Genomic DNA, 23,261 nt, shown 5'->3' on the forward strand with positions numbered 1-23,261 from the left:
AGGACACATCATAACACATTATATGGAAAGCTATAATGAGTCTAATCAAACATCCAATATGCCCTAGCCAGCAGGACACAGCACATACCTGATCTTATAAAAATTGCTCAGTAGATATTTACCAAAGAGGTAGCAAAAACACACAGTAAACGCTGCACCCCTAACATCTCTCCAAACTTCACAAATGATACTGTTTATAATTCAGGAAGAACATTCTAATATCAATTTCTTTTGGAATCACCTTTTTACCAAAACTTCATAAACCACATCTACATTATATTGGAGCAAGGCATTGCACCAGTTGTCATGTTCAAACAGCTCATCTAAACATTATTGTATTAAGTAGAGGAAGTCCCCAAGATTAAATTATGGAGGCAGACTGCCTGGTAAAACCCTTGCATATCCAGAGATGTATCCAGGATCACTACTGAGGCTTCAGTTAAGCTTCCTGATTCCTCTTCCTTTTCAAAACACAGGCTTAGGCATAGAGTGAAGGGATCAGGACGGCTAAGATAACTACTGGCTAAAGAGATTATTAGAAAGAACAGACCCCCAAATACCACTTAAAATCCCACACTGGTAACTTTCTCCTGCCACCACTCCATTGATTCATTTGCTCAGTTGCCAACAGATGTTTGTTCCAGGGCACTGAGAGGCCAGCGCCGTAAACCAGAGAGACATAACAGTTCCGCCTGTTGAGCTCACAAGCTGGATCCTACAGTTTCTTCTTTTTACTTCTCTGTGATAACCCTTCTCTGTGGTAGGTCTACAGCATAGCACATAGCCATTTTACAGGCAAAATCTATTTTCTAAGTGGTAGGAGGTCTTGGAATTTATGGAAAGCTAAATTATTGGCTCAAAATCTCTTCAATTAAATAAGCTTAGTAAAATTTATGAAATAGACAGGACTCCTGGCTTTCTGTATCTTCCCCAGAGCATGACTGCTGATTTTTTCCAGTTACCTGCCCTAGGGAAGAGTCTGTCCTTTCATTGCAGATTCCAGGTATAATCCCTCAATTTCAGTTCCCACAGTGCATTAAAAATTTCTACTTATGAGTCTGTCTCACCCCAGTGCCCACTATCCCTCGGATAATATCTAGCACATAGCAAATGCTCAATAAATACAGGCTATTAGTTTTATTTGGACTCTCCCTTTAATGGACCTTTTTCCTATTTCCAGAGAAATTCTTCCTAAAAGCTTCTTCCAGCTCTCAAGTCTATTCCCTCCCCCATTGGTCTGCTCATCTTTTCCCCCCTCTTCTGCCTTTTCATAACGCTCCACGTAGGTCCACACTATCACTCTTCACAATTTCTTTTTTCTGTTCTTATCTCCCTTTTCACACAACTCTGCTTCATTCCGCTGTCCAGAGTTAACCAAGCCAATGAGCACAGATGGTGGGAGACATGAGACGTAGGAGCTTCTACAGCCCAAGCTTGTATTTGATAGCTGCTTATTTAGAGGAAGCAGAGTATTCACTACTGAATCCACAGGTAAGCCTGGAGATACCAGTTGTCTCCAGATAGTAGATAGATACTTTAACTGGACTCTTCAGGGCTTTGATTCCAAAATCACCTAATGAGGAAACTTTAGGAAAATAGTTCTTCACTATTGAACATGATAATGTGGAATAGTCACCTTCTCTAGGTAGTCATAACTATACCTATCCAGTCCCCATGCTGACCTTTAGTTTATTCTTGCATTTTGGAAGGTGACAGGAAAGACACATCCTAAAATCTATTATGAGATCTTCAGAGGAAATATTCAGCAAAAAAAAAAAAAAAAATTCATCCAGTGTGTTATAAATTTCCACCATAATTTTACTTTGTGGAGAAGAACCATGATTTTTCTGAGAACTTTCAGAGGACCAAGACAATCCTGAGATTCCACATACATTTACTATAATCATCACACTGACAGAAGCCAACCAAGTGAAGAGGTGTAATGGGCCTGGTCTGCCTCAGAGAGGAGGAATAGCAACTTTATTATAGACCTTTTAATAAATTTAGTATTGCTGGTACATAGTAAGTAATTAAAAAAATGACAACTTGAATCAGTCTTACTGTTAGTCTTACTGTTTCTAAATTTTCTGCAGGACAGAGCCTTTATTATTGCCTGCACCCTCTACTTCTGCCGCCTTCTTACACTACTGCACACTAACCTTGGAAGATAATCGATATCATTTCCATATAGACAGGACAAAAACAAAGTTCAGAAAATGTAAGCATTCTCTGCCACACAATCAAAGAACTTGTGAGAGGCAGACCTGGGACTCTAACCCAGGTCTAACTCCCAAGCCCTCCCACCTTTCATGAAAATACCTGAGTAACAGTAGTTGAAAGAAAGAAAGAGAGAAAGAAAGGAGGAAAGAAAGAAGGGAAGGAAGGAAGGAAGGAAGGAAGGAAGGAAGGAAGGAAGGAAGGAAGGAAGGAAGGAAGGAAGGAAGTTAGGAAGGAAGGAAGGAAGTTAGGAAGGAAGTTAGGAAGGAAGGAAGGAAGGAAGGAAGAACTTCAATGTTGAAAGTGCTTTCCTGGGTATGGCATTTGATATTTACCTTTATATCATTTGATATTTACCTTAAAACCTGTATGTGAGATAAGTAGGCAGGTGCTGTTATTCACAGGTGAGGGACTGCAGGAAAACATGTCTATGGTAACCACCTAAGTGGCACAGGGAGGTGCAGAATGGAGCCTGAATCTCCTAAATTCTAAAGTGGCATTGTATCTACTATGTCAGTCCATGTTATGACATTTTTTTTGTTTCCTGTGAATAGTAGAAATATGTAACACTTACCTTTCAAGCTATCAGTGTCCTCTCTTAAATGGCATTTTTTTTCCTTTTTAGGAATTCATTGCTGACTAAAAAAGCTCATTCAAATGGACTTAGAGCAGAGAGGTTCAGAGCATGGGTTCCAGAACATGATAGATGGGTCCAAATCCATACTGCTCCAAACACTGGCCTTATGAATTTGGAAAAATTTAACCCTCTGTATGCTTGTCTTCTCATTTGTCAAATGGGGTTAATGAGACAGCGCTGTGGCAATTATTTGAATAAAGAGGATTTCTAAAGCCTAGTACAGTGCTGTTCATGCCTGTGAATGCTGTAAATTATATCCTTCATTCAAATTTTGTTCTTTTACACGATTATTCCCAAAATTAAGAAGATTAAGTGAGTGACATTTTATTTCTTAAGCCACTGTTATTGTTATCATATTCATTCTAATTCAAAGAATCTTGTTATTGGTGATGTAAGAATAAGAAAGCCCTTATTAATATTTTCAGAACCTGGAATTTTGAAGTAATAAAAACTGGAAGAGTCCTCTGACAATTGTAAGCTATTCCAAAGTCACGTAAAGAATAACAATGGATCTCTGTGCAGCATTTTTATGAAGCCTCATTTTTATTATAACCATATTTGGAGCAAGGACATCTATTATTTTAACTACAGTAGGCATGCTGCAATATGATTTGTAATAATCTTTCTTAGCCTCATCTATACAGAATTCATTACAAATGAATTTTGAAATGTTCATTCCAATAAGCCATGAAAGAACAGACCTGCACCATAGTGTCATTTGAGAAATATTAGGAACAATGAGCTCTTTACACGCCTATCAGTATTCATGAATTTACTTTAGCACAAGAAACTTCCTAGGTTTTGAAAGAGAGAAGCAAGTGGTTGGCCTTGATAATTGACCAGTGTCATCCTTTCTCAAGATTAATGCCCTTAAAAGTGTTCAACCTAGTTTCTTGCCAGCCACAGCATGCTGGAACCTCTGATGGGCTAATGAATGCCACTTACCCATTCAGGTTCACAACAAATTGGGAAATAAGTAAAGGAATATGTGAGACACAAATGCCCCATGTTTAGAGGTAGTAGCTTAGTGGGTTTGACTTATCCACCCCCCTAGATCTGGCTGCCCTGGGCTGGGGAAGCCCACCCACCTGCAAACAGGAAGAAGGGGCCCAGACAGACTTCTAGCTTAGAGAAACAGAGGAAAGCCTCTGTTCCTGCTAGAACTTGGCTCTAAAGGACAAAGGAGAAGCCATGAGCCAAACAGGCCCAATTTATTCCTCCCAAATATTTCAATTGGAAAAAAAAAATCATTTCCCCTGAGTCCCTGTTCACATACTGCTCTGGGACCCAGAACATGAAAGAACTCTCCACAAACTATACCTCTGGTACCTGCATTCCACATTCCACATTTCAAAAAGTTTAGCACTTTGCTCAGAGTCACTTTAATACCCTCATCAATAAATTGTTGGAACCAGGCACAAGGAGGACCATTTGAATGTGGTAGGAGTTGTGGTGGTGGTAGGAAGTGTGGAGTCTTACCCAGGTTCAGGGCTGGTTTAGTGAAGCCATAGTCACCATTATGAATTTATCAGTTATAACCACGTAACTATAGAAACTTGCAAGCACTATTGAATGCCCATTTTGAAATGGGAAAATTGAGCAAACCTATAGAATCACTAATAAAAAACTCTCTTCAGTCAACATTAATGGATCACTGTGCTACAAATTTTGACATCAGAGGCAGCTCATATAGTGAAAAAATCAATTCTGAGGCCTCATATATCTCCGATCTTTCCCTCCATTCAGCATCTTCCCAAATCTAATGCAAAATAGCTCTGCATTCCTTCAGCAGCTTCCAAATGGTCCTCCTTGCTCCTGTTTCCAACAATTTATTGATGAGGGTATTAAAGCAACTCTGAGAAAAGTGCTAAACTTTTTGAAAATGAGGAAGAACATGAGGGAGAGAGTCTAGATTTGAGCTCAAGTCTATCAAATTTCAATCTGAGCTCATGACCTCTACTAATATGCTTTAGCCCTCCTTTCCCCACCAGTGTAACTACCTGCAATTCTTGCATTAGCCTTTGAGCCTATGTGCTCTAATGACCTCTATAACCAATCACAGAATGACTTTCACATGTAACTGTTGTGATCCTTTTAAGTAGTTTCATCTTTTAAAACATAAAGCTGGAGGTGAGGCTCAATGGTAGAAAACTTGCCTAGGATGCACATGGCCCTAAGGCCCAATTCCCAGCACTGCAAAAAATAAAACAAATTAAAAAAAAAAATGATGAGGGAAAAAAAAGGCTTAAATCAGTACAGACAGTTACCCAGACCAAGTTCTGGCTAAGGGTAGAGTCAAAATTCAGATTTCAGGTTTAATGTTCCTGACTGCTAATACTGACTCTTAACCCATTAGAACACATTAATGGATTATAATTTGGAAAGTTAGTAATTTAAAGGTTAAATGAATTAAGGCTATGAAAACATGTGGTAATGATACCAACAGTCCAATTATAAGGAGAGGCTGTTTCTACTGGAGTTGAGATATTTTGTGTCTGGGAAGGTTACTACAGATCATTAAAGCATGGTTCCCTCATTTTAAAGGTAATAAGACCAAGGCCCCAAAAATCAAGGGTGTAGAGGGAGGTCCACACAGCCAAGAGACATTCCAGGACTCCTCTTTTCCTGTCTAGGCTTCTTTTTTTACATCATCTTCCCATTTTGTGCCTATATGAAAAAATGAACAGATTAAATTCAAAGTGAAACAACAACAAAAAAACCCCTACTCTGACACTCCGGTTTACATTCAGGCTGACAGTGTTGACCCAAACAGACTCTCATGCCTCTCTCTGATGGTGATTTAAAGACTTCCAAGCTGACAGGAAATGACATGGGGTTGGAAATCATAGATGAACCTGATGCTTTTGTACAATCCTTTTTAACTCGGTCTTCTATAGTCACAAAACTTCAGAAATAGTTTCCAAAAATAAGATGGACCAGGTGCCAAAATATAGTTTCAATGAAATTGATACACTGAAGTTGACTGTAAAGTGCCTTAAATAAGTTTTTCTTTCACAAAGTCTAAACTGATTGTTTGGGTCTGTTTTTTCCCATATGTTATTTTCTGGCTAATGACCTTTGAGCAGAAAAGTACTTTTCTCCTTGAAGATCCACAAAGCATCACCAGGCCCAGGATCTCTCCCCTCACACACTGTCTTCCTCGAATGGGCCTGTAAACAGTTGCTCTACCTTCATAGGAATGTTTGAAAGAATCATGGCAAACCAGAATTTCAGATGCACTTCTGAGTTCATGTCAAGACTGTCACAGGCCCAGTCATAGGCAGAAAAACTCAAGAATAGAACAGCAATTATATAACTGATACACCAAGAAGTCCTTTATGCATTAGGATAAACCCCATAAACAAAAGCAAATTTTACCTGGGTCACAGAAATCAGGACACACATAGGAAAAAAGAAGAAATCACATAATCTTAGATTTTTGTTTGTTTGTTAGTTTTTTAATTGCTTCAAAAATACCAGGTTAGCCTTGGATTGAACAGACTTTAGGCCTCTATTGTTTTCATCAGACTCCTCAAACTCAGACCATCTCAAACCACAGTGATAATAATGAGGATGATGGCAGAAAAAAAAAAGAAAAATGGTAAAATCATATGTTTAATATCCCATGTTTTTCAGTCTCACTTCTTGATTTATGTACAAAAATACAATATGAATATTATAATCCATGGTTAGAATAATTAAGAATTGATTAGATGAGAGAGAAAGAGATCCCAGGTTCCATTTCCATAGCACCCTGCTGAGTGCCTCATTTAGGAAAACCAGGTCTATTTTCTTTAATCATCTCTTATTTTTGTTGAGTTCTGTAGTGGTCAGACCCACTTAGCTGATCACATGATTCATATCAGTGGAGCTTTCAGACAATCCCTTTCTACCTTGCTCCAATCAGAGGGTCCTTTCTGATTCCTCCCTGGATGGAAATTCTGGAGCTCCCTGTCCCCCTTTGGTTCTCCTGTAAACACATGTGCCTGTCCTTCCTACAGATCCTCCCACCATCACAGAGTCCAAGAGCAATGAAGCCACCACAGGCCGACAAGCTTCACTCAAATGCGAGGCTTCTGCAGTACCCGCGCCTGACTTTGAGTGGTACCGGGACGACACCAGGTATGTACCAAATCTGCCACGCCCCCAGTGCCCCACCTGGTGGTGCTGGAGGCCTCAGAAGCCCAACAACAAAACAGCTCAGTTGTAATTATGAAGACCTATTCTGTTTGGCTCTTCCTTTTCAGTATCTCTTTATCAAGTGCTTTAGGGCCTGTAACCCTTCAACTGAAGCCCAAAAGCACTCAGTTAAAATATAAAAAGTTAAGTAGCTGGTTTAAAGGATCATTTCCACCTGCATGCCTTTCTCTCAGATAGCAGAAATTTAAGCCTAATGAAAGTCAACCATTCCAGAGTCTTCTCTTGAGGGACATTGATCTTGACAATAGGGATTGCACAATTAAGATGAGGAATTGAGCTAGGCATAACAAATTTTGTTTCTTTTCTCTTCTTCCTCCAATATAAAGATGGGGAAGAAAGTTAAAACCTTCATCGGTGTTCCTTTTAACTCTCCTGTATTTGAATTCTTAGGATAAACAGCGCCAATGGCCTTGAGATCAAGAGCACGGAGGGCCAGTCCTCCCTGACGGTGACCAATGTCACTGAGGAGCATTATGGCAACTATACCTGCGTGGCTGCCAACAAGCTGGGGGTCACCAATGCCAGCCTAGTCCTTTTCAGTAAGTATGCCAAAGCAGGGTCCAGCTTGACATAATTACATGGGTAGAGTTTTCTTGTGGAAATTTGGAGTTCAACCCCTTTGTTATTAAAGGCAAACATTATAAAAATAAGAATATACTCACCAAAACAAAAGCACAGTTTTCTCAATTCCTGGACACAAGATTTTCAAATGGAAGAATTTCTGTCTGTATTCTCTTACTTTTGGTAGGTGTCCTGTTTTTTGTTTTTTTTTTTCTCTTCCCCTCCCCCTTAGTTTTGTTTCTTCCTGGTTGGCTAAACTGCTAGTATATTCAGAGAGCACATATTTCTTTGGTGGTAGCCTCTTTAAGAAACAGAGGTGCTGTACGAGACTGAAAATTGATGGTTGTTACAAAAAATCAGTGATGAGAGTGGTTGAAGACAAAATATTCAGTGAGGATGGACAAGCAGTTGAGAGAAGGGAGAAGCTGGAAAAGGAAGTATATTTTTAACAACTCAAAAGGAAGGGTGGTATTAATGATTAAAGCATAATATAAAATGCAAAGGAGGAAAATGGTTGCATAAAGGATTCAATATGACAGCAAAAGACATTACTTGTCCAATGTTTTTCCTAACAGAGATGAGAAGTGTAGGCAAGGAAACATTTATGAAGAGCAGAAAAGATCTTGAGAGTAGACTAAGGAGGAATCAGCCATTTCCAAGTTATTAATATTAGTAGGAAGCTCCACCTTCGAGTCTTACTTTTGAGCAGCATGCTGTAGTGAAGACTCTAAATCCCTGTCTTGTTGGTCAGGAAGCTACGAGTATAGAAGCAAATGCCCCCTGAGAAACAGAAAGATGATGGATGGGAAATTAATATATTTAGAATAGGAACAGGTTCATCAGAATAAGTAAAGCAATCAAAAAAGTTAGCACATACTGAGAAACAAAGTTCATTTGGACCAAAGAATGTACTATTATTCTTTTGGAATAACAAACTGCTAATTTTTTTTTTTTTCTGCACAAGTTCAGTTGGGAAAAACTAGAAATACTATGGCCAGGAGAGATGTCTTCATCTTATTTTATTCCGTTTAGATGAGCCTTCGTGGAAAAAAAAAAATCTTAGAAGAAAATCAATTTAAGTGAGAGTTCTCTTGAAATGCAGAGCTAAAGCCATTTTAAAACTGCTCCAGATACAGCTCCACTTATGAAAAACAACAACCACAAACTACCCAAAATTCAGCCTTCACTTTCTCATTCATAACTCCAATTGACGTCAGTCTATGACAGTTTGATAGGATATAGCTATACAAATGTTGCCTCAATATGAAGTTTAAAATTCATATCCCTGTTTGCTTGTCTCCAAAGACCAAGCATCAGTGTTCTTTGCTTCAGCAGGAACATCAATATCCACAAGACACTTGGGAAGATAAGTATTAAGAAATGTAGTTACCCATTCATTCCTGATATTAGGGATTTCAAAAATAGGGGCAAAAACCTAGCCTCATCTATAAATTCAAGGTACTGACATATCTAAGGTGACCTAGTTAAGTCGAATAATATATACTTAACGAAAAGTTTTATAGGGATTGAAAAAGAGAAAATGGACTGCAGAGAGTGAGCGATGATACATTTGCATTAAAATGCTTTCTTCTCATCACTGAGAATATGAAGTATGATAACAATATATTTCAAATAACAAAATATTGCCTGTATATGGAGAGAGAGACGAAGTGAGGTAGAATAATGGAATAGTTGGGGAAGGTAGAGAAAGAGAATGGGTGGGGTCAAAGATAATGAAAATATTAGTAGAAGTAATTGACCTAACACAAAAGTCCATTTGAAGGACTTAAACTATTAAAATTAAGAATAGAAACTTACATAACTTCTGATTATAATTTGATAAGCAGGGAATAAGGCAATTGTATCATAATGCCCTTGGTGATTTGGAAGAAATCACCCTCAGTTATACATTTGAGAAGTGCACGGTGCCCTGTTTAATGATGTTCCACCCCTCACGGGCCCACGCTGCCCTCTACACCACAGCCCACAGGGGTATCAGTTCTGCATTTAGAAGCATGCATAGGCAGCTCGTGATCAGCATTTAGTTCAGAATTGATTTCCCACCTTATGGTGTTATACTTGCTGAAGAATACAATATGAAAGGTCATTAGACTTTGAGGTGAAAAGGAGCTTAAGAGAATCACAGAAAATTAGTCAATCATCTGACCTGTTTCTTAGACCCAAAGCCTAATTGTGGATGTTTTTAGGGGGAAGCAGCTGCTTCTCTTGTAACAAATATGGCACTCCCTGCCAGTCCTACAGCCACCAGTCAGTTGTGGAAAGCACGTTGTTACAGTCTGCTGTGTAGCTGGAGCCTTTGAAGATGAGGCTCTATGGGAGCACTGTTCAGAGAGAGAGAGAGAAAGAAAGGAGAGGAAGGGAGAGAATGAGATAGGAAAGAAGGAAGGAAGGAAAGGAGAGCACAAGGGAAGGGATGGGAAGAAAGAAAACATCAGGGTAAATGTACGTGTGGTGGCCCTTTGCCTGGTGTCAGAGTAAACGGGGTTCACGGAAGGAGCACAGTGAGCAAGCGTTCCTGCTGCGACTGTTCCATGAGCAGGGGCATGAGAAGCTGTCTGTAGCGGGGACCCTGGCGGAAGCACTGTGCGGGCAGCAGGGAACTCTGCTGACCAAGGCAGTCTGCAGCAGATGGGGCAGCTGGTGAGCTCCTGACAGCCAGAGGCAGCAGCAGGTAGACTCAGAGCCAGTACCCTGAAGAGTCTGCGATTCTTCATCCTTGTTGGTGGTCAGCACATTTTCAGCCCTGTCGGTCCCAGTGACATGCTGACTTTTTGCAGTGTCATTTGTGACCACTTGTCCTCAGCAACTCATATGTGTACCACTCTACTCTAATCAAACACCAGTCTCCAAAGGGGTCAGAATAATTGAATGAGAATGTAAGAATACATTGCAATCATAGTAATTTCATCCTCAACTAGCGGAAGCATTTCTCAATTGTTCTTCTCACATTCTAGCATTCTGTTAAAGACTACTTCAGTAGTGCCTTTTAGTTCTGTCTTCATTCCCAGAATGTTACCTTATATATATATTTTTTTTAATGCATTAATCCAGTGGTGCAATGCGTATGGGTAAGGATTCAGCTTGGTCTTTGTCAGATAGGGGAATGTGCATAATGTAGATGAAGACTAGGACGGCTGGTGATGGCAAGAAAAGTTCTATTGCCTGCTTATGTAACATAACAAGTTCCATGTTCCCACACTGATGACCAAGTTGTAACCCACAAAGGTGATAGATTTATCTGTTTCACTGCTTATGTTGAGTTACAAATAGGGAGGAAGAATAAAGATGATGACTAATATGTCATCATTTCTTATCGAGTTCTTACAAGGTACCCTGCAGTATGTGCTGTACTTTGCATACATGACCTCATTTAATCATGGCAACCTTGCTATGCACTCATGTTTCTCCATTACACAAAGAGGTTATGTCATTAGTGCAACTACGCAAGGTTGAGCTTGGGATTTAAATTTGGGTAATCTGTTTCCAGAGTCCAGTTAGAAACTGGACTTCTTCTTCTTCTTTATAAACCATTCTTAGTTATTATTCCAGGGGCTTGGTAATAAACACACACCATTCAATGATGCTAGAAGACCAAAGCTATTTATGTATGTAGGCAAAAATGTTAGGAGATACGGCTTGCAGTTTAGAAGGGAGGAGACATCTAATGTCTTCTTTCCCTTCATGAGACCTTTCTAACTGGCCTAATACTACTGTGGTCCCTTCAGATCCAAGAGCACTGCTTCGGCCACCTCCCACTTCCATTCCCATTAACTCTCATCTGCAGGTTGAGATTATCAGACTCATTTTATTTTTGGCTTGCTAAGTATTTCAACTAATATTCCAGCCTAGTTGCTTGAGCAGGGGGTTATTTCCACATGGTAAAGGATAGTCCTACTGATCAAAACAAAGGAATAAAAATACAAAGCAACCTACTATATTGGTTTCTACTGGACCATTCCACATCAGTGTGTAGGAGGTATTTTTTTCATTTTCTTTTTAATTTTAAAATATCATGAACTTGTAAACCTATAATTGACTAGATTTTAAATGCCACCTCAGCAACCCAACACTATAGTAAGTCTTTACACTACGGGCCTCCCCTTCTTCTTCGGAAACCATTCTTAGTTATTATTCCAGGGGCTTGGTGATAAACATACACCACTCAATGATGCTAGTTAAGACTCGGGAGGCCTCTTAACCAGATTCTTTTAGATGGCACATAATACAACAATCTGAGCTGCTATTTGAACACTAACCCCACGTTGTTTGAAGGACTAGCTGCAAAGTCCCTCGTAAAAAGGCTCTCTGTGGATAAAAGGAAAAGGGTGGGCACTTAGTTGCACTACTTTTCATTTCAAGCATAGGCACCAAATAGGTTAACTTCCTGAAAGACCACTGTACCTTTGTTATGCCCATTGGAAAAGAAAAGAAAATCTTGTTTGAGCTAGTAAATTACCTTGATATAAACACCGACCTTCCCTTGACTGCAGCTTTTTTTTTCCCCTCTTTGGTCATTTATTGTCTTAATTCAAGTGTTTCCTTATGAAGTGTTAATCCCCTTCTGGCTGTTTCTTATGATATTCAGCAGAATCAGCCAGTCACACCCCACCCCACACTCCTGCCACCATTTTTCTGTTAAAAAAAAAAAAAAAAACAACTAAGCATTCAGAGACTTGCTAAAGGAGTTCTGCTCCTGACACCTCCTCAGGTGTTCACAGCCCAAGGAGAAGCATGTTCCACCAAGATTCCTGCCCTCCCTTGCTTTTGAAAATCAAAAGTTGAAAATTTTTCATGTTAAATGGTATTTACTTCACTTTATACTCTTACAGAAACCCATAAACCCTGACCTAAACTATAAAACAGCAAGAACCATGGTGGAAGATTAAGGATAAAAAGTGGGAATGGGGGAGCACCTAAAGAAAGAGAAGTCAGAAGGAGAGAATTAAGAGAATAAGGCTAATTAATGGGGTGTGATAAGCCCGAAATGATGATAACAGGGTGGAGCTAAGAGAGTGATAACAAGCTGGGAAGCAGTTGAAAGGCGATGAAAGTCGAGTGGGTGAGATGGTTTAGCAATATAAATGGTCTTGTGGAAATGAGGGCAGAGTGCATTTACCCAGCTGTGAAGAGTCTGATGAGAAAATATGAAGCTGAGTCCTTTAAACAGTCCAAATAATAATAGTAATAATAAAAATAAAATACAGTAGAAAGAGTATAATATGGGACAGCGGTCTCCAACTGCTACATAAATGCTGAAAGCAGTTTAGCTATTTATTTTCAAAGCTGGAAACTTAATACCAAATAACCAGTGAAGGTTTAAACCATTTTTCTACTTGACACTCGTGTAACTAAGACACAATTGTTCACTGGGCGATTATTGACTTGCTCCATCTTAATGCACTTAGGAAACTTTCACATTTAAGCTACAACTTTCAGCTAGAGAGAGGTCACTGACTTGGCTCAGTGTCCAGATGTATCAATGTCCAAAGACCTTGCTAAAATTGAGTATTTTTTGGTTTATGGTATATGATGGCATGCAGATCAAATTTGAATATGTACCTATGCTTATCTTGATATGGTTTGGGTTTTTGTTAATTTTCATTTTTCATTGGTCATTATTTAAACAAACTTCTAGGAAGGATGCAGAAAGTTTGTGCTACTTTGTTACATTGCAGTGTTCAGGGGTAGCAAGTACTGCATCCTATCCCTAGGTGCCATTTATTCTTTCTGCAAGAACCTCAGGGAGGATTTAGAGTTAAGCCTAGGATTTTAGTGAGCTATGCAAAGGGTACCTGAAAGCCTGAACTCTTGTCTGCACATTCAGTTTGCACTGGTAGCTCCAATATGGGACTGTGAGAGTCCCATAAGCTTAGGAACCAAGTTTTCAATAGAAAAGTACTCCTTATTCCTCAACAGGGTGTGTGATCAAGGAAGTTTGATTGGCTGAACAAATTTCAGATGAAATTATATTATAACAGGAGGTTGGGATTAAGAAAGTCTAAAAATAAAGTGATATAATTCCAAGAAATGTATACTTGCTCAGGTATACTCTTGCACTGATGTCATTGATATGGAAGTTAAAACCTGAGAGAAAACTTGAATTAGTATTTCACAAAATAAAGTTTCCATATGCTTGACTAATGCTGATATGGGCTATAGAGCTGATCCAAAGAAGTCTGTAGCTCCCAGAGGTCCATCTGTTAGGAGCTAAAGAGTGGGGACTCAGGACCAAGTACTTGGATTTGATTACTTCAATGAATGCTTTCTATTCCAATTCTCTAAAATAGCTAAAATCTTGGTCGTGGGTGTTGCCAGTGGACAGAAGGATCCAGAATGCAAAATTACCATAATATGATGTTGTCTCCCTATTGTAGACATATTTTTTAATGTTTTTGTAATTTTAATTTTATTAATACGTGTCTATGATACTTTAGTGTTACAGAAAGAACAAATAAATATTTCATGAGAGAGATGATCCTACAGGCAAGGAAATTCATCTGGTTTCTAATTGTTTGAGTAGCTTAACATGAGAAAGAAATAGATAAGATCGATATTTTTAAACTCTCCATGATGTTTACTATTTTTTCCCCTTCAGAGCGTGTTTTACCCACAATCCCCCACCCCATTCAAGGTCAGTATGATTTTTATCACTGTAGCTCTGTTGCTGGGTCATTCTCCAACATCTATAATGAGAAAAAGACATAAAGGAGAATTATATGTTTCCAAAATGTGCATCCAATAGATATTATTTTTTTCCTTAACCATTGCAAATAAAGTTAATCCATTGTCCCACACCAGTTGACAGGTTTGTAACAGGTATGCCACCTGCCTAAACTTCAGTAACTGGGAAGAAAATGTCAGAGAGAGATTTTTTTCTTCAGTCAGAATTGATTACAGGTAACCATGAACTCTCATAATTTGGAACACAGCCACTTAAATTCTGTAGCTCTTTAGCCCACAGAAATACAAATCCTCCCACCATCCAAACTCACATTTGGAGATTTATACTATCTGAATTTTAAGTCACTGATACTACTTATAAAAATGAACTTATATACTAACAAAGGTTACACTCAACCAGAATATTAGGACACTACTTTTTCTTAAACTCTTGGCCAACTCACGGGTTTTTCCTTTTAAACATAACTACTTTAGAAAACACACACACACACACACACACACACACACTAAAGTAGTCATTCTGTATTCCTTTTCATAAGACTTTCTATGTACCCAAATTAAATTTTGCCTTCTACATCACATTTAGATGCAAGTTGCAGCCACGACTTTCTAGCTTAAGGCTATTTAAAGGCAAATTGGCAAATAAAATTAAAATAATACAAAAAAAAAATCTGAAATGAAACCAACCTACCATTGAAATTAAATTCCAGAAAAGTGATTTGCAAATAGCACTCAAAGACCTGAGAAAAAAATGGAAACTAGGCCATGCCGGGCCTAGTGTGGAAAAAATAAATCCAATTAAACAAGATTATCATACACACTATAAAGAAAATGTGCTCAGAATTAAAGGTAAAAAGCTACTGTTTTGTAAGTTTGAAGATGGATCATATTTCATTAAACATTTGTCCAGCCTAAAAATTAGAGCAAAACTGGGTACAGATATTTAGTGTCAATAATACGATGTTTTGCATATGTGTGCACTCGCATATATGAAAACTAACTTTAATTATATTTGAAGTAAGTATTGCAAGGTTTACAGGATCCAAAACATAGCTTAATAAAACAATGATTCCTAAATTGTGAGAAGAGTCCAAACATTTTTCAGTATACAAGCTTGGAAGAGCTCTTTTTAAAAAAAACAAAAATTTCTAAAACATTAATGAAATCTATGTCTTATCCCAGCTCCTAAAAATAAAACTGTTAAAATTGTGTCTGTTTTTTTAGACTTGACATGAAACTTAGTATTCGTGGAAAATATCCCATCTTTGAATTCCTGACATTCCACAATTATTTTAAGACATTTGTCTTCTGGTGTTGCTGCCAAGATTGACACCATTTTATCATGTTGCCATCGTGCAAGTATCTTGATATGGAAAACACACACATACACATTTGTCCCAATGGATAACGTTTTTCAAAGAGGTCATGCCCCATCCACGTTGAGCTTTGTACAGTGTCACGATGACTCTAGGTGTCCTTTGTGAGAGCAGTTCTGCAGCTACAAACTCAAATATTTATCTGATCATACATTATGATATATGTAACACTGAACAAAGTGAGGCCAGATGTTGCTCTCAAAGGGCAGCTGTCAGATATTGAAAAACAGTCTTGTTTAGGGATGGAGCATGTGGGATTTTGTTGAACTTTTTATTTCCCACAAACTGCATTGTTGATTGGAGAATGACCCTAGTTTGATTTTATGTTGTAGGTAGACTGTAGTTAGCTTTCTTAGATTTGATAGATTTTAGAGAACTTAGTTTTCTTACTACTAATACTTTGGGCTTCTGCTAGTGGAAATTGAAAAGCTGTTCATTAAGACTTGGGATAGCAGATGTGAGAGGTTGCTATTGAAGATGTCCCCCTCTCTTCGTTACAGGGACTCTAACTTCCCAGGAATATAATCACTTTTTTCCTCCTGTTTCCAATCAAGACGGCAACCCAAGGGAAACCCAGTTTTCCATTTAAATAAAAGCTAAAAATATAATGCTTAATTCTTTAGGGTGTCAATTTATACCCAAATAGCTATGAAAAGCATGCCTTATGGTGTTTACCACTACAGTGCAGACTCCTTCATTGGATCAAATATCATATGTTGTCATCATCTACATGGAGCACTAAGTGTCATCCTCAAAGCAGTTGGTTAACAGAAATGGCCTGAAGAATTTTGAACCAACTAATTTGAAAGTAGAAAGTAGAAAGTTTTGAAAGTAGAAAGTCACAAAGATCCTTTTCTGCCCACCCGTGATAAAAAGAGAATCCTCTCTCTTCATTTCCAACCTAAAAGAAATATATATTACATTGCAGCTGCTTCATTACTATCATCTTTCATTGGAGAGTAACCTCCCTCATCCCCACTCTCTGTGGCTCTTCAAGCTGGCTGGGAATGTGCTGTAGAGTCACAGCCAGAATGCAGTCCTAAACCCCTTCAAGCTGTGATTAAACAAAAACCAGGCTCAATAAATCAAATGCATTTCCCTTGGGTTTCCTTCATCATATTGCTTGATTTTCTGCAGCGATAATAATAATACTGGAATTATACCAAAGGGTAATGTGTATCGGCTGTGGCCAATTAGAAATCTTCAAATGTCCTTTCCCCTGTGCCAAAACCCAAACAAAACAAAATGACAACAACAACAACACAACAAAAACAGTGTGCTTCCCTGCTCCTTAATTTAAAAGATACATATAAAAATAAGCAAGCAAAATAAGTAGCGTTCTGTTCCTGATCTGTTTCTGATAGGTGTTTTTCCCCATTAATTTTAATTCAGGTTTACTTATTCTAAAATGAGTGCTGAATTGCATATATTTGCATAAATACCCCTGACTATATCGCTGCAGAAAACCCACTGAATTGTAAAATGAGGAAAGAGTCGACTCTAATGTCTGAGGGAACTTTTCTCGCTTTGTTTGACTCAAATCATTTCCTGGGGCTCTGAATACTGGGCAATGATAATGTTCCTCCCCATCAACCTACTGGCGCATAGCCCGTCTTCATAACAGAAGTGCACCTAGCAATGTCCTCATGTTGAGGAAGACCACGAATTCAGGTGAAGCGATGAAACCAACCTTAGAAAGTTAAAAATCAAGTGAAAGAAGGGAAAAGGACAAGGACAAATCACCATTGTTTTGTTTTCACAATTATCAATCCAAAAAACTCCCTTGAGCTGGTGGCTCTCTGGGCTCTATCAGCCCATCCTTCTCCAATCACTGCCTCTTGAAACAAAACAAAAAAACCCTGGAATGTGTCTCACTTGTTTGCCTCCCATCTGATTATTTATCCCAAGTGAACAGCCTTTCCAATCACTAACCCCGTGTGGCGAATGGATCTGGGAAATGTTGAGATTATCTTCCAGGTTCAGGCTTTGCACCAGGTTTGTTCTCAGCTGCTTGCCATTCAGTCCCTGTTTTTCCATTGATAAAACACATTGCACATGGCTGGGTTTGCATGATTAATACAGCTGTCTAAAGCTCTCTCTGAAAACAAACAAAACCCCCCAAAATTAAAGTTTAAAAAAAAATTCAAATCCAACCCACAAACAAACCAGGCTTGCATAAATCTGCAGTCCCGTATGTTTCCTCCTAAAGGGAGACAGGTGTTCTTATGGACAGGTCTAGCATCAGAACAGCCAGATTCTATCTACAGTCAGAGGAGGGGAGAGCCCTGTCCTCACTCAGCACTCCCAGGAATGGGTTCTAAAGCCCATATTCCAAAGGGATGGAAGGGAAAATGGATAGGACAGCCTACCTATCTCATGCCAAAAAGATCACTGGATAATTTCTACAGTTTCATTTATTTTCTGTAGGATATCATCCTGGGAATCAATGAGAAAATGCCTCTTCTCAGCCCTTTAATATAACAGGAGTTTCATCTTGCCCAACAATGGTCATATTCGCAGTAATAACAATAGTTAACCCGCTTAGTTGGCTTCTCATGTACCAATAGAGTTCTAAGGTCTTTTGCATGTATAACTCAATTGACTCCTACAACCCTCAAAAAATAACATGAACTTTCTGCCACACTTTTTAAAGATCAAAGTATATCCAGATTCCAATCCACAACTTGCTATACCCAGGCACACACATAAATCTATACTACATTATAAATAACCATTATGTATGCATTCATAATGTTCATTAGATACGCATCTATATAATGAATTTTAAACATCCATCTAATTTATTTTATATATTACAATATTCATAATACATAACAGTTACTTTAATGTCCATGTGTTTTTACAAAGTCCATTTTCAAATATGCTCAACAGAGAGAGATGTATGCCTGACTCCCAGAAATTTATATGAAAGCATTCATCTTTTTAAAAACATGAGCAGAGCTATCTGGCATCAGCACATCTAATTTCACACACTTATTCAGACTGATTTGCATACACACCTCTATTAATCATGGATAATTACTAGCATTGTTCTCTCTAATTCAGTTTTTCCAACTGTGAAATGGGAAAGAAATTATATTTTCCATGCCTACAAGCTCAAAGTGGTATTTTAAATAAAATACAAAAGAGAACTTTAAGTTCCTAGAAAAAAAAAGTGCATTGAATTTAAAATAATCATATTCAGATACACATATTTCTTTTAATTTTTAAAAATACTGTATTTAGAGATATTCCTGTGCCACTTTGCATGGACATTAGCTAGATATAAATTCAGTGTGTTTTCATTGTAGTTTGATATATTATGGAGTCTAAGAATGTCTGAAAGGCTCACATTTCTATGAAGTTTAGAATTCAAAAGACAAATAAAAAAATTTTTTTCATTGTTTTCACCAAGTATCATAATATTGCACATAAAAGGAGCAGTAAAATTTCAGCATTCTTCATTGTGTGGCATGTACACATTTTTAGCAACTGCCCATCATGCACATCACCACATGTCAGTAATCCATAGTATTCAACTCAAAGAATCTGCCCTTTTTTCTGGTCGAAGATAGAAAGCATATCTTGGGAACAGTTTCAGTTTTTAATTGTAACTCTCCTTTCCCATTGCCAACAGAAATAAGGATCTTCTTTCCACTTATAGATAGATAAGTATATCTTATCTGTCTTATGTATACCTGATACAGCCATATCAACACAAATTTACAGCAGTGTCATTTCCCTGATTAATACACACGAAAATGATGAAAAGTCGGACTTAATACTTGGTCCACTGCTCCTTCACTGAGAACAGTAGTCTGAATTCCTCCTGGTTTTTGTTAGTAGGGGAAATCAAGTGGCTGTACCAGTATTTCACATCGAATCAGTAGTACACTCATTGTAGATCCAATGATTTAGACCCAACTGTAATAGGTCATTCCCATTTCTAGGTCTTAACTCTTCCAAACCTTCCTACTCCTCCTTCTGCTCTGTTTCCTGAACTGTTTTTGTTAAAATTTGTTAATAAGAATCCATCTGAAATGTATTCACACCATTTTTTAAAAGTTCGACAGGCTTGGAAGTGTTATTTCTCTGAATTTACATTTAGCTTCAAGCAAAATGGCAAAAAAAAAAAAAAAATCCTGTAGTGTCAATTTTAAGGTTGGAGAAATTTTAGTAATGGGATTCTTTTCTAGTGCCTTTTCCTTGTCTGGATCTGCCTACCCCAGTGAGACTTTCCTGGTGATCTTCCTGTGTTCATTGCCTTGCTATGCTATTTAGACTTCTAGAGCCAGCAGGGATTTGAAAATGAATTTAAAAAAAAAAATCTGAGCTTCTACTAAATTTTAATTTGATGGAAATATTGCTCTTCTATGAGCTTTATGGAAAAATTTTTTCAAAGTAACAATTACATTTGGGGATTAAGTTTAAGTAATTGGCAGTCTTGTCTTTTTAATTAGAAGGAATAAAGCTGCCTAAGAAGAGCTCAATGAGATTTGCAATGGAAAATGTTGGCACACTGCCCCAAAGGGTAAGAAGACTTGAGATCTTCCATGGACAGAAAAAGCTGACTCAGGCTCCTCTGGTCTTTAGAGCGCACCCCCAATGGAGCTTGACTTGGTGCTTGCACCATATGCTATTTAGCATGAAGGTTGAAGTCTGCTGTGAGAAGCATTCTGGTTATAGCAAGGATAGATCCTTTCTTTGGGAGCTTATTTCTGGGTTCAGGAACAAGGTAGGAAGATCGAGAGACCTTAGAGGAAGTGGTACTACTTAGAGTCAAAAAGATAAAAGGAATACATGTTTACCAAGTATTAAGTCATCACTGCAGTCCCAGCCCCTGACAAATATCATATCATAACCTCTCAAAATACAAGCCTCAAGTTTAAACTGTCCCTTGGCACCCTCTTTCTCTGTCAGCTATAATTCTGATTCTTGATTTTTCTTTTTTCTACATTTTCTTACACATTTACCCTGCATTCCATATACATCTCCTTCTGACATCCTTCCAACAAAATCAAGGAAAAAGTTTGGATCGTGTTAACATGCACTGCTAAACACTGGTTACCAGCCATGCAGGCACCACAAAGTCATTGTCTCATCTATCGGGAGGAAATATCGACTTCTAAAGAGGCAAGATACAAATTAACCTTAGTAACAACTTCCCTTACACAGTCACTCTGTCCCTCACTACGCTCTTTCATCATCACAAGTTATTTGTAGGTATTAAATTAAAGGAGCACCTCAATGGGGGAAAAGAATCAGCGTAAATGGAGCCACCTTACATCTCCCCTTGTACACTGCTGTGAGGAAACACACCTGCCAAGTCAGAACACAGCATGACATAATGAGATTGGAATTCCAATTTAAGGTGTCCGTATGCACCAGATGCACGAGGGGAGTAGGCAGACTACTCCACCAGGACTCCACTGAGAATTGTCAGCTTACATCCACCACAAATCAGTGGGGGGAGAGACCTTACAAGTCATTTATCATGCTTCCTAATTGGACGCTGGGGACCCACACACTGCCATAGTTTACTACACTATTTTGTTTATCACTGTGCTAATGGTAAAAGAAAATGCTTCCCACATCTCCTGTAACACATACGCACATTTAGCACCTAGACATTACCACTAACGTATCCTCAGTATCATCTGTGCATCCTATTTTTCATCTGCCCCATACAAAGATTCTGACTAGATCCCCTACCTTGTAGGCCTTGCATTTCTAGGAGGACACTTTTAACTGCTCAAGAACACCTTGGGGCAAGAGTGACAACCTGTGGTTGCAGGGAGTAGAGGCAGAAAAGATGGCTGAGCTTCAAATCTCCATACTCTTTAGATCACAGAGCTCCAAGCATCCCCAGCCATGTTCTATGTTGAAAAGTCACTTGGCCATTTTACCATACTTTCTCAACTAGATGTGTGGATTTTGTAAGAATTGGAAGCAGCAATTGTTTGGAGAACAAAAACCAAGCAGTACCTTGCACCTCTCTGTTGAATTGCAAGCTAGTGTACCTTGGGAATTTGTATACATATATGTAAAACCTGGAGTTCCAGACCACAGGTAAGTTCATTATTGACAGCTGCTAAGAGTAGCAGTGTCGCAAAAGAGAGTGGTTCATTCATTGGAGGTTGGTGTCCCTTGGGGATTCAACCCTCCCACGCTAACTCATTAATAATGTGACTTCTTAGGTGTACTCTCCACTGGCTTTTCCCTGTGCTTTGTAGAGTTTCTTTTAGAGTTGACGTTTTCTTTTCCTTATGATTTCTAACATTAGGAACACAAGAAAGAGCTTTCATTCTGAATGGAGTTAAAACTAATTTGGGGCGCAGGTTACATTTATTTGGCAAAGCACAATATTGTGAGGACACCATGCATTCAGTCTAACAAATGTTATCCTAGAATTTGCTCTGATCGGGGTCTCAGGGATGACTGTACTCACAGGAAAACTCTGTACTAACAGAGTTCACCGCCAAGATGGACAAGCCACCACAACAAGCTTTGCTACATCCTTGTTAGGGTACCTGCAAGATATTTGAGGGAAACAGAGCAGGATTCAGTGAAAGCTTCTAGGAGAAAGTGAAGTGTACAAGGCAGGAAGGGGAGAAGGGAAAGAGGAGCAGAATATTCTAGTATATACAAAAGTGTAGAATCCAGAAAGAGCCTAACTTATAGGGATTCAATATAAAATCTAATTAATGTCTGAAATCTAGAAAAAATGACTTTGCCCTAAGTTTCTTACTCTGTTCTTTTACATTTTGTCTGTGGAAGAAAAAAATAAAATAAAATAAAAGGAAGGAAGGAAGAAAGAGGGAGGGAGGTAATGGAGGGCAGGCAGGCAGGCAGGAGTGAGGGGTCAGGCATACCACCTCTGTTACACCTCAGGAGGAGGAAGAGCAGGTGTTGGTTTAATGTATAGACACTTGTCCATACCAAGTGTTGTGTGGTAGGTGGCACTATGCAGGGTTAGCTTGCTGGATTGTACTGAAAGTGTGTTATCTAGCAGAATATCTAGAGAAAATTTACAGTCTTTCAACAGAGAAGTTTCAGGTAGGTTTTATTTTCGTGGCAGGAATGGTCAGCTGCAAAGAGCCATCAGCACTCTCAGAGCGTTGCACCAGAACCAGGCGGCAGCGCTAGGTTTGGAGCCAGTGACGCGGTAGCAGCTATAGATAAACCAGTCTTGTCATTGAGGCATCCCAGAACTCTAAGGAACAAAGTCACTGCAAAGGGCCCCAGGCAGATGCCTTTACCAAGTGCAGCACGGTGGTAGTTGATGCCACAGAGGACATGCGAGGGTCACTGGGAGCATACCAACATTCTTTAATCCCTTATCTTCCTATTTCCAGGAGCTTTAAAACCCTAGGAAATCTCACAAATTCACTTATTATCTCTGCATTCAAATTCCGCAGGCCAGTTACCTAGTTTCATGGTATTTGAATGTTTTTGATTTTTTGAAACATACAAAATGAAAACACACATTACATGGATTAAAGACGGTCCTGAGTCCCTTAGGATTTTGAATCCATGATGTATTTTAAAATGGATCTGAGAAATTCACA

General features: G+C 38.6%; 1 protein-coding gene across 1 annotated transcript in view; it reads left to right on the forward strand.

Moving 5' to 3' along the window:
• Positions 1-23,261, forward strand: part of Lsamp (limbic system associated membrane protein) — a 592,547-nt gene that overhangs the window by 554,256 nt on the left and 15,030 nt on the right. The window contains exons 5-6 of the mRNA XM_027936124.2: positions 6,856-6,976; positions 7,445-7,593. Coding sequence (XP_027791925.1) covers positions 6,856-6,976; positions 7,445-7,593 — 270 coding nt within the window. The remainder of the gene's footprint in view (positions 1-6,855; positions 6,977-7,444; positions 7,594-23,261) is intronic.

This window comes from Marmota flaviventris, chromosome 8, assembly GCF_047511675.1.
Source record: "Marmota flaviventris isolate mMarFla1 chromosome 8, mMarFla1.hap1, whole genome shotgun sequence".
Lineage (NCBI taxonomy): Eukaryota > Metazoa > Chordata > Mammalia > Rodentia > Sciuridae > Marmota > Marmota flaviventris.